Source organism: Cyprinus carpio, chromosome A2 (genome assembly GCF_018340385.1).
Source record: "Cyprinus carpio isolate SPL01 chromosome A2, ASM1834038v1, whole genome shotgun sequence".
NCBI classification, from domain to species: domain Eukaryota; kingdom Metazoa; phylum Chordata; class Actinopteri; order Cypriniformes; family Cyprinidae; genus Cyprinus; species Cyprinus carpio.
The window spans coordinates 1,469,159-1,481,945 of NC_056573.1; the positions used below are offsets into that span (position 1 = coordinate 1,469,159).

Genomic DNA, 12,787 nt, shown 5'->3' on the forward strand with positions numbered 1-12,787 from the left:
CATTCAAAATGTGCAGAGCAGTGGGTCCCGAGGCCTGGAGTTGAGAACCACTGAGTTAGTGGGTTTGGGGATACCAGCTGCACGTGTAGATACCAGTGGTGTATCTCTCACACTGGAACCCAGACTGGGATACCGAAGGACTGACCTTAAATATCTGGGTGCAACAGACAGGATGAGGTGAGGCTCTGGATGATCAGCTGTGATGAGACGAGGCTCTGGATGATCAGCTGTGACGAGAAGATGCTCTGGATGATCAGCTGTGACGAGACGAGGCTCTGGAAGTTCAGCTGTGACAAGACGAGGCTCTGGAAGTTCAGCTGAGACGTGACGAGGCTCTGGCAGATCAGCTGTGACGTTACGAGTCTCTGGCAGATCAGCTGTGGTATGATGAAGCTCTGGAAGCTCGGTGGTGATTTGACTGGGCTCATAAAGATCAATGGTGACTTGACTGGGCTCATAAAGATCAATGGTGACTTGACTTTGCTCATGAAGATCAACTGTGACTTGACTTTGCTCTTGAAGATGAATTGTGACTTGACTTTGCTCTTGAAGGTCAATGGTGACTTGACTTTGCTCTTGAAGATCAGTGGTGACTTGACTTTGTTCACGAAGATCAACTGTGGCTTGACTTGACTCATAAAGTTGACACATGGGGTTTAATGGTGACTTGACCTGACTCTGGACGGTCAGCGGTGACTTGACCAGACTCTGGACGGTCAGTGGTGACTTGACTGCACCTTGACTCTGGAAGATCAAGGGGAACCTGACTTGACTCTGGAAGATCAACGGGGACCTGACTTGACTCTGGGAAGTCAACGGGGACCTGACTTGACTCTGGGAAGTCAACGGGGATCTGACTTGACTCTGGATGATCAACTGCGGCTGCCATCTTGTGCAGTGGCTCTGGGATGGTGGCCATCTTGTGCAGTGGCGCAGGGCTGGTGGCCATCTTGTGCAGTGGTGCAGGGCTGGTGGCCATCTTGTGCAGTGGCACTGAGCTGGCGGCCATCTTGTGCAGTGGCGCTGAGCTGGCGGCCATCTTGTGCAGTGGTGCCGGGCTGGCAGCCATCTTGTGCAGTGGCTCTGGAGTGGCAGCCATGACGTGAGTGAGTCCGGGGTCCTGTGCCTCCGCGACACCCACAGTGAATGCTGAACCACAATCAGCAATGCATAGTCCATAAACTGACCAAGAGATGAGCGGGGACCCTCACTGATTAATCGTGACTTTAGCGGTTCATTTAGTCCATCAAAATCTATCAGCACAAAATCCGGCAGATCAGAGTAATACGTGAGGTCTAAGTACTCTTGTACATAGCTTGAGGGCTAATAATAGGCTTGCCATATCCATACCTGGCCAGTGTCCATACGAAAAGCTGCTGGATCCTGAGTGGCGAAGTCGTCTGTTACGAGGAGTCAGAGACGTTCGGATCCATATGCAGAACTTTATTAAGAGAATGGTCAGACAGGCAGTTATCAGGAACGGCGTCAGGTATGTCAGGGATATCCAGAATAAGTAACAGTAACAAGCAGAGGTTGGGGCAGGCAGCAGAGAATCAGAGTTGGTAAAAACCAATCCAAGAAGACACGGAAGGAACAAACACGGGGAAAACGCTCGGAAATGCTAGACAGAACTAAACAAGACTACGCCCAGAGTGATTGTGCTGCTTATATGCGTGTGTGTGTCTTAGCTGCAGGTGTGTGTAATTTGATGCAGGTGTGTGTGTGTGCAATCAGTCCCAGGAATGAGGCAGGATGGGAAATGGAGTTCGAAAAAGGGGATGGAAACAAACATGCCAGAGTCCTGAGTGGAGTGCCCTACATTGGAGTTTATGGGCACTCCAGCTAATGATCGTGACACCGTGGTTTGAACAATGTCACAGTAAAATTTCATTATCCACTACCTTTAGTGCCTGCTGCCCTGGAACAACTCAGAGAAACAACCATTTACACCAAGTAAGACCTGCGGAGCGCCTACAACCTCATAAGAATAAAGAAGGGTGATGAATGGAAAACAGCATTTTTGACCACCAGGGGGCACTATGAATACCAGGTTATGCCATATGGGCTAGCAAACGTACCAGCAGTCTTTCAGTCATTTATCAACAAAATCCTCAGGGATCTCTTAAACAAGTATGTAATTGCCTATATTGATGATATCCTTATCTATTCTAAGACAGAAAGTGAACACAGGGATCATGTCGCGACTGTGCTATCCAGACTGCTGGAGAACCAACTCTATGTAAAAGTGGAAAAGTGTGAATCCCACGTTAAGCAAACATCTTTCCTGGGGTATAACATCAGCCATCAAGGCGTGGAAATGGATAGTTCCAAAATTTCTGCAGTTACTGAATGGCCCCAACCAACCACAATCAAGTAACTTCAGCGCTTTCTATGGTTTGCCAACTTTTATCGACGCTTTATCTGCAATTATAGCATGATTGCAGCACCACTGACCTCCATGCTGAAAGGTAAACCCTCAAAGTTAGAATGGTCTGAAAACTCCTCACTAGCCTTCACCAAACTCAAGGACAGTTTCACAACCGCACCCATTCTCAAACATCCAGATCCCAACTTCCCATTCGTCCTAGAAGTTGACGCTTCAGACAGTGGAATTGGTACCGTACTCTCTCAACGCCATGGACAGCCAGGGAAGCTCCACCCATGTGCCTACTTCTCAAGAAAACTCACTGATGCTGAACGCAACTATGCTGTGGGCAATAAAGAACTCCTATCCATGAAAGCTGACCTAGAGGAATGGAGACACTGACTGGAGGGTTCCACTCACCCATTCCAGGTAATCACTGATCACAAGAATCTTGAATACATCAAGAGTGCCAAGTGATTAAATCCTTGTCAAGTATGCTGGTCACTTTTCTTCACAAGATTTCAATTTACTGTAACTTACCGACCAGGTAGTAAGAAAAGTAAGGCCGTGATCTTCTACATGATCTTCCCCAAACAGAATCCAAACCAGAATCTATCCTACCCCCGTCAGTTATCATTGCACCAGTTACTTGGGACCTGATGGATGAGATTCAAAGAGAACAACAGAATGAACCCGCACCACAAGATTGTCCCCCTAACAAGCACTACGTACCTGGAAATCTTCGTTTAAGGGTCATGCAATGGGTCCATACCTCACATTGTTCTGGCCATCCAGGTCTTTCAAGAATGCGCTATCTCATACAAAATTCATTCTGTTGGCCATCAGTGATTAAGCACGTGGCTAACTATGTAAAGTCTTGCTCAGTCTGCGCCCAGTCAAAACCCCCAAAGGAATTACCCTCAGGTTTGCTACAACCTTTGGCCATTCCCAAACGCCCATGGTCATACCTCTCTATAGATTTCATCACCGATCTACCACCGTCAAATGAATTCACTACAGTTCTAATCATCATTGACCGCTTTTCAAAGGCATGTCGTCTCATACCTATGAAAGGCCTCCCGACGGCCATGGAAACCGCTCTAGCTCGGTTCCAACATGTCTTCAGAGTTTATGGCATACCCGAAGATATTGTCTCAGATAGAGGAACCCAGTTCACCTCACAAGTATGGAGGGCCTTTTGCAGACAACTGGACATCAACGTAAGCTTAACTTCTGGATATCATCCTCAGTCTAACGGTCAAGTGGAGAGATTGAACCAAGAAATTGGCAGGTATCTATGGTCATACTGTGGTCGGGAACAGTATCATTGGTCAGAGTTTTTACCATGGGCAGAGTACGCACAGTAGAGCTGTAGTCAAGTCCAGCTTTGTCGAGTCCAAGTCAAGTCCAAGTCCAAACGTTTCGAGTCCAAGTCAAGACCGAGTCCAAATGAGAAAAAAAAAAATCCTCTTCAAGACCACATACTTAACTAATGTATGTGATGCGAGAGACAGCATATTTCCTATTCTAAGAAAATAATTTTACATTATTTGTAATGATCAAAAAGCATGTGCAAAGTAACAACTCTGTAGGACAGGGGTCTCCAAACTAGATCCTGGAGGGCCAGTGCCCTGCAGAGTTTAGCACCAACTGGCCTTAACACTATCTGGATGTTTCTAGTGTTGTCTAGTAAGAGTTTGATTAGCTGGTTCAAGTGTGTTTAATTAGGGTTGGAACTAAACTCTAAAGGACACTGGCCCTCTAGGACCGAGTTTGGAGCTGTAGGGTCAAATTATTTTTATGTACTTTATTTACATTTTATTTACTTTACTATGCTGCTGTTGCTGACATGATGTCTGTGGTCAAAAATTAAAATAACTGAAGCATGTATTAACCATAATGCATACAAAGAGTATGCATTATGCGTGAATTTTAGGATTACAATATTGTGTGGAGCTGTTACTTTCTATGACCTTATCTATGTTGCATGTAAAAATAAAATATGTAATGTAACAATTAGGGGTGTGCCTAAAGCCTAATACCTTATTCGGAATGGCATGGATAATGGCTTGAAAAACGAATAACAGACAAGGAATAATTCTGCCTGAATAATCGGCTGAAGCTGGCACAGTCCGGTGTTTGCTAGATAACAGTTGACTCAATATTAATACACAGACCTCTAAAGTCACGAGTGTGAAGTGAATGAATGTAAACTTTATGAATGAAAAGAACGCAAATCAAACACCGCATTATGTTTCCTCTCCGCAGAAATCAGAGATTGGCAGGCGTAATATCACCTATAATAATACATCATACACGTTATATTATTTGTATATATTTAAAATGCAATGATGTAAACCTTAGGCTACGATATGAAACGAATGAATGAAACAAGCACAGCGCGCTCACCAATCAAACAGCCGCGTTGCGCGTCTCAGTCTCTCAAAAACCAAACCAGTTCTCTCTCAAAAGTAGGCTAATAATCAGCGTAGATACGGATACATTTTCTACTTGTCCTACATGTTTGCATCTTTATCTTTTGCTGGTTTGCGCGGCACACGCACATTTGGTTAAGTGAAGTTCACTAAACATTAAGACTCGCTTAAAGAGTTCTGCGTAATGAAAATGTGCGCATTGAATGGATTCAGTCGTTTTCAAATAATCACTAAATGTTTGTAATGACATCTTTCTGCTTGCATGATAAATATTATTTTAGAAATTAATAATTATTTTAGTTTAACACGACATACTTGTTCAGTGATAACTATGAAAAAAAAAGATAAAAAGTCATAACGGTCTTGTCAAGTAAATGTACGACGTTGTATCCGAATGCAGATACGAAAAATGTTGTGATTGTTACAGATACAAATACTGGCTGATACATGAAAATTTAAATATGCAATGTCATAATTATAAAGTTTTGCAAATTTACATATGCATAAGGCTATAAATTAATAAGCGTGTATTGATAAAAAAAAAACAATTTAATGTGTTTTCATTTACAATAGCATGAACCACGAGTAGTCGAGTAACTCAAGTATTTTTTAAATAAAAAATTGACTAGTAGAAATCAGTAGTCTTGCAACCCCTACTGTAAAACGTTAATAAGTATTTCATTATTGGTAAGTTTAAGGCTACCTAGGTGTAGACGTAAATAAAACACAATCTAACAGGTAGAAAATTAAATTAGAAACATCTAAACTTTTCAGAACGTAGCAAATGCGCCGCTGTTCATGCACATCATTTCCTGTAACAAAATTGAAAGCTAAGCCAAGATGGAGAAACAGCTGATCATAGCTGTACAAGGATAGCCATTTTTAAAATGAATTTATTAGCAGAGCTACTGCAATGGATTTTTAGTGCTGGAAATCCATTTATTTTTTGCTGAAACTTCTGCGTCTTCATGGAGAGCAGGTAATGGTTTCTTAGCAACAGCAGACGCCACTGGAGCGCAAGCATAGAGTGCAGGCTACAGAGTGCTTTGGAAAAAAGGAGAAAGTGGCGCGCCTAGCGTTTTCCACACGTTTTCAGTCGCGACATGCAAAAGGGGTTTGGTTTGAAGGAGAATATTATTATTATTATTATTTTTTATTTTTTTTTTTTCTGGATTCGGTCGAGACCAACGAGAACATTTGGCGAGTCCAATGACCAAGTCCAAGACCAGTCCGAGTGCAAACACCAACGAGTCCGAGACAAGTCCGAGTGCAAACACCAACGAGTCCGAGACAAGTCCGAGACGATAGAAAAGACTCGAGTAATACAGCTCTAACGCACAGAACTCTCTAAGACATTCTTCAACTGGTCTCACCCCATTTCAGTGTGTGCTTGGATATCAACCCCCCATGTTCCCTTGGCCTTGGCCTTGGTCAGGAGAACCGTCTATGTTACCTTCAGTCGATGACTGGATTCGTTGTAGTGAGAGGGTGTGGGACAGTGCTCATGTATGTCTCCAAAGGGCTGTCCTGAACCAGGAGATCCAGGCCAATAAACGGTGTCGCCCACACCCTCCCTACCAGCCTGGCTCCCATGCAGAAAACTCAGCCCAAGGTATGTTGGCCCATTTAAAATCGTAAAACAGATTAATGAAGTTACATACCAGCTGGAACTACCTGCTAATTATCGTGTCTCTCCATCCTTCCATGTTTCCCTCCTAAAACCAGTCCACGTGGATGCTGACCCCAACGTCGAGAATCAAGAGCCACCTCCACCACTGGACATTGATGGATCTCCTGCATATGCGGTAAAGGAGTTGTTGGACTCCAGCAGGAGAGGGGATCAGCTTCAATATCTGGTGGACTGGGAGGGGTACGGACCTGAGGAGAGATCTTGGGTAGCCGCCCATGACATCTTGGATCCTTCATTCATTGAAGACTTCCATCGAGCCAGGGCCGATCATCCAGCACCACGGCCAAGGGGACGTCCTCGTCGAGCGCCAAGAGTCGCTCCTGGCGGGGAGGGGGGGAATTCAGTAACGCCTAGCCAGCAGTCTGCTCTCTCTGCTTCTCTGGTTACTTCCTGTTTGTGTGGTATTTGGCAGGGCCAGGCTAACCATCCTATGTGAAGTATTGCAAGTCTACCTGCCTTACCGAGCGTTCTTATTTCATTTTTTTGTCTATCTTGTGTATAACCATTGCCTGCCTTTTTCCCTGTTTACGTTTTTGGTTTTTCCCTTGCATAGTTGTTTGGATTGGGCTGCCTTTCTGGTTACAAACTTTGACTGTCTCACGTTATTGCTATTTGCCTTCTGTTTTTGTCTTGTCTACCAAGGATTATATTACAGTAAACTACTGCACATGTATCCTAACTCAGCTTCACCCTTATTACAATAGACATACTTACTGTAACAACAACAAAAATGAATAAAAATGACTAGAATAAAAACACAACAATATTACTAAAAATAAAAAGGAAACTGAAAACATAAAAATAAAATCTAACTCAAAATCTTAAGAACTAAAATATTATCTCAATGACACTAAAATAACACTGATACAAACAGACAATAAGTAAAGTAGTTAAAAAGGATTTAAAAAAGAAAACAAACAGTGCAGAACTACAGAATAGAACATAAATACTGTATCAGATTATTGATGAGAATAATAATATATTTGGTACACAAGTAAAGATTATTTTAAAAAAGTCAATCATTTGACAGGTATTTTCATCTTAGAGCAACAGTGAACATCTTTATGAATGTATCATTATATATATATATATATATATATATATATATATGTGTGTGTGTGTGTGGGTGTGTGTGTGTGTGTGTGTGTGTATGCTATATAACAAGTGGGTGAAAATGATCCTCTTTTGCATTTCTTCTGTTTAAAGTGTTTTACAATCACTAGGACATATTTCTCAATACTAAAGTCACTTTTTCAAATCTCTTCACACAGTTCTTCAAACCTTCTTTCATCTCGACACAGCAGACAACAAACAACATAACAAACAACAACAGTAGCATTTCATCACTGAAAAATAAGACACAAATGTTTTCAGCAAACAAACACACATCACTAAAAAAAACAACAACAGTAGCATTACACAATGTTTTCTTTTGTAATATTTCTTTAAAAAACAAGAATGATACTCTCTGCTGTTAGTAATTCACTGCAGTATATGTTACATGCTCCATGTTTACATTACAATATACAATTATTCCTATGTTTCCCCTTTTGTACCGGAAATGAAAGTGAAAGACTAACACTTGGAAGATGTTCAGCTACATGCAACTGCTTTGATAGTATTTAACATTTTCTAAAAAATCGTTTAAAATATCAAATTGACTTTATAAATACATCCAATTTATGTCCTATTCATTTCTAAGTAAGAAAAGAATTCATGTATTTTCCTATATACATTGATGCTGTTTGTGGCGACTGAATTCATGTAATTGGACAGATGTCATCAATGAATGCATTTTGTGCCAAAGCACAATTATCTATCTTATGTTATTTTTATGTTATGCATGTCATGTCATGCATGTCATGTGAATGTGATGTGATGTTATGTATATGAACTGATGTTAATTGTGTAGTTGAACATGTCATGTTGTCGTGAATGTTAATGTGATGTATATGTTAAATGTTATGTGCAAATTGTTATGTGATTATGTATGTGATTGTGATGTGAGTTTAGGTGCTGTTGTGTGTCGAAGTAAGAAAATGATTTTATTTCATGTAATGTGGTGATGTGATGTTAAGTGATGTGATGTGATGTGATGTGATGTGTGATGATGTGATGTGATGTCATGTGATGTGATGTGATGTTATGTTATGTTATGTTATGTGATGTTATGTTATGTTATATGTGTGTGTGTCTCAGGAGAGGTTCAGGCGGCTCTTATATTAAAAAATGCCTCAAGCTGGACGTGTCATCCACACAGGCGGCTCGTGGTTTCATGATCACCTCCATCTCGACGTGAAGTGCACCACCTGTCTGTCTGACAACAAAGAACAGAAGAAAAAAGTGGCTGTGGCTGGAGGTGTCCTCTTCATCATCGCAGATATGTTGCTATTCACTCTCTGTAGAAACAAACCTAGAGAACCTGCTCAGTAAAACTGAGGCCACCATGAACACTTGGTTTGTGTGGGTGGATTTCATCAGATGTGTTGCGTAAAGATAAAACAGCTGTGACACACTAAAGCAACTTATGTAAAGTCTGCCTAACATTTGTCAATGAATTAAACAACTTATTATTTACTTATAATTAATTATAAAAGTGGGTAATATGAAGTCTTGTTTGTCATTGTTTGTTTAAAATAACTTCTGTAGCTTACATAGCAGATGTCTGCAATGAACAAGAAGTTACTTTTCACAGACTTCAGCACAACTAATGCTGCATTTAAACCCGAATTCACGTATCCACTCACAACCCAACCACATGCTCCAGTCTTCAGCGCAGTAACCACAAAACTTCAACATAGCACAAACACTTTTAAATGTCAGACATAACTGAACATTAAACACTAATAAGTATTTCCCTTTACTCTCCTGATCCAGCCTTAAGCAAAGCATGCTGGGAACTAAACATCCACTATTGTTTGTCAAAACTAAACTATGGAAGTCAATAGGGACCAGACACTGGTTACCAACACCCCTCAAAATATCTACTTTTGTGTTCAACAGAAGAAAGAAAGTCATGCAAGTACTTAACTAAATTAAACAATTTGGGTGAACTTCACCTTTGGTGAACTGTCAACATAACAATAAAGGTAAACAAAGTTATTAAACTATTAACATGGGTCTGTTCAGGTGCAGCATGTTCATGTCAGATCTCGTCTTATTTCTACAAGGGTTTGTGCTCTCGCAGCCACCAGCTGGTATGGAGAAAACATAAGAAAGAAGTTCTTTGATCCGTTTACACCTACAAATGCAAAGTAAGCATCAGAAGTTTACTCTAGTAAAACCCTGAATGTAGTGAATGTATTACCTGTAATATCTTCAATGCTGAATAATACATCACTAAATATTAATCCATCCAAAACCATCAAATATATATACCTGTAATATCTTCAATGCTGAATAATACATCACTAAATATTAATCCATCCAAAATTATGAATATTGTTATTGATTAATTGATATTTTCTTGAAAATTGGTGTCTTTCATCATTGTGTGTGAAGTCCGTCTCATGTGTGTGCTGTGGTTCGATGTTGATTGTGTGCACACAGATATGAGTTCGGGAAGGCTCTGTACGTGGGCTGGGGTGCGTCGGCTCTGACCCTCATCGGCGGGATCATGCTCTGCTGTAACTGTGCAAGTAAACCTGCTGGGAAATCCTACCCACCTCCTCACACCGCAGGACGACCCGGAACCTACCGCATGTGAATCCAGTCAGAAACAGCACATGAACACCATGCAGCACATGTCTGCCAGTGGTGTGACTTATGAATTGTTTTATTACCAAAACGTCTCGGGTGTTTTCAAAGGACTTGATCTGCTCCGTCAATGTGTTTCTTCACCAATATTCAATAAAAATGTTTTGATAAATACATTTTCTGCCCTGATGTAATTGAAAAGTTCATCATATGCCTTAAAGCTGAAGCATGTGATTTCTGCTAGTGACCTGAACACACCCACGGTCTGCCATTGGTCAGCCGCACTGATAGCTCCGCCTCAAACTCAAATCATTGGATGAGTCAGTAGCTATGTTTCTGTCCAAATTTGCGAATTACACTTGTGTGAAAAATTTTAATATTGCGTAAAATATTTGCGAAAAAAGCACCATTTCCATTCCATGTGTTCAAGAGAACAAAATCATCACTTACTGAGAAACTAGTTCAAAGCATCGGTAATAAAATAATAAAAAGTTGCTGCACCCAGTGAAGACTGTGACTATTTTCCCCTACATAATAAATGAAGAAAGTCATTAACTACTATAGTGTTTGCTTGTGTTAGGATGCCTGATGTATAATTACACCAAATCATTTTAATGACAGACGCTGGCTCAGGTATGACTTATTTAATAATTAATTGCAGCATTTGAGGTGGAGTGCGATGAGATTGATTCAGTGTTTATCCATGTTTATCCAATCACATCATTTGAGGCAAAGTCATGTGAGTTTTTGTTTATTTGGTAAATGTTTCCATTGTAGTTTATGTGCGTTTTCTTACTGAATAAAAAAATATATTCACCACATATATCGTTTTTTTTATGCACATTTTAAGATTTTATGTGCATCAAGGTGTTTACATACAGACTTCATCGTATAAAGCTCAAACACACAGTGTTGCAAACCGCAAATGCCTCTGAACATCAAACTGGGACAGAAGAAAGTATCTGAACACTCAAAACAACCACACAAACTGGGACAGAAGAAAGTATCTGAACACTCAAAACAACCACACACCTCAGCTTTAATGTTTTCCAGCGTAGCTCACTCACTATCAACAGATATTCCATTAACATGATGATCCTGAAACTGGACGGTTAGTGTGCTTGTGTGTTTGCTTGATAAAGACTCTTTCTCATACAGTGTTTGTGTGTGTGTTTGTTTGGACACGCTCCGGGTTGAACCTGCGCAGACCTGCACCACATTCCTCACACATTATTCATCAGAACAGAAGAACAGAGTTACGATGGAAATATCCTGACGTGTTCTCCTGCATCTCTTCATGGATGTGCTCGTGACTCCAGACTGAAGGCACTGAGCTGGGATGGAGAAGCAGACGTGACTCACGACAGCCTATTGAAAAAAAAATAAAAAAAATAAAGCCTATTGTTTTAAATGTTGTATATTTGGCTGATTAACCAGACAGTGGAATCTGCCAAAACCCCATATTTCTGTCCAATGTACTGAAGACCTTTGCCCCACCCAACAGTCCAAGAGTCTGCTCTACAGAAGGCGAGATGTACTTCCCCCGACACACAGCCTTGTTCAGTTTTGTGAGATCAACACAGACACAAACTGTCAATTTGTTTTTAGATACAAGTACCATGCCTGAACACCAGTCAGTCGGGTCCTCGACCTTTTCTATTTAAGCATGTTTTCATCCACATGAGCTACCAAACTGTGCTTTACAATAGACGCCGACCTACAGTAACAGTGCTGTGTGCAGATCTTTGACCACTTATATGTTCTCCTGCACTGTGAGCTCAGCTTTGCTAGGTGACTCTTGGGACATCCCTATCACAGAGAGTGGAGTCCCACCTGGACCCAGTAGTGGCTCGTCTGCATTTTCCAGAGTGACTGTCCCTTTTGTTCTCACTCTGAATGTGGACTCTGGGATGACTGTAACGTCAGCACCTGTATCTATCTAACTTCACTTTATGGTGTCTAATTGACAGCTCCACAGCTCAAGCACCCTGGGTTAGGGTAACCCTAACCCTAACTCTACTGTGCCTAGTAACCAGGGCTCTGGTGTCTCACTGTTGCCTTCAGCTTCGGTAGCATGCACTGTTTTGGCAGTTTCACACACTTTGCTGTAGTGTCCTTTTTTCCACACATGTGGCATGAAACATCTTTTGTGGGGCGCTGGTCAAAAATGGGCCTGCTGTTGTGCCATATTAATAGCTTTTTCAAGTGTGAGCTCTCTGTCCAGCTGCATCCGCTTAGACAGTGTAGAGTCTCTTAGACCAAATATATAGTTCAGTCATGAAACTCTAGATGGGGCTGATGGGGTGTTAATGTAACTGATGTTATTCAGAGAGTTAAACAACTTGGCACAAGCTGATTGTTTCATGCTGCATATGCAGCCAATGAGCTTCCAGCCTTGTATTTATATGCTGGCTAGCATTCACTTGAGATTCCTGCAGCGCACTTTCAGAGTTCCTCTGAAACCCTCCACCTTCCCCAGCTCCACCTGTATAGATCTGCTATAGGTTCTTTTATATGCTATTTGTTCAGCAGTAGTATGTCTTAAATACTCACTGCACTGTATTGCCGTATGCGTTGGCAGTAGCAAGTTCCTGTACTTGC

The 12,787-nt window shown here is 41.2% G+C and overlaps 1 protein-coding gene across 1 annotated transcript; it reads left to right on the forward strand.

Moving 5' to 3' along the window:
- The first annotated feature begins 5,823 nt into the window (after positions 1-5,823).
- Positions 5,824-7,695, forward strand: LOC122147213. Its single transcript, XM_042768832.1, has 2 exons — positions 5,824-6,412; positions 6,526-7,695. The coding sequence occupies exons 1-2, from the start codon at positions 6,208-6,210 to the stop codon at positions 6,924-6,926; spliced, it is 606 nt and encodes a 201-aa protein (XP_042624766.1). The 5' UTR covers positions 5,824-6,207; the 3' UTR covers positions 6,927-7,695.
- Positions 7,696-12,787: the final 5,092 nt, after the last annotated feature.

Excerpts from the sequence above, each read along its gene's own strand:
- LOC122147213 (XM_042768832.1), top strand. The coding sequence starts at position 6,208 with ATGTTCCCTTGGCCTTGGCCTTGGTCAGGAGAACCGTCTATGTTACCT. Across the intron at positions 6,413-6,525 it reads TGCAGAAAACTCAGCCCAAG|TCCACGTGGATGCTGACCCC; the intron begins GTATGTTGGCCC and ends TCCTAAAACCAG.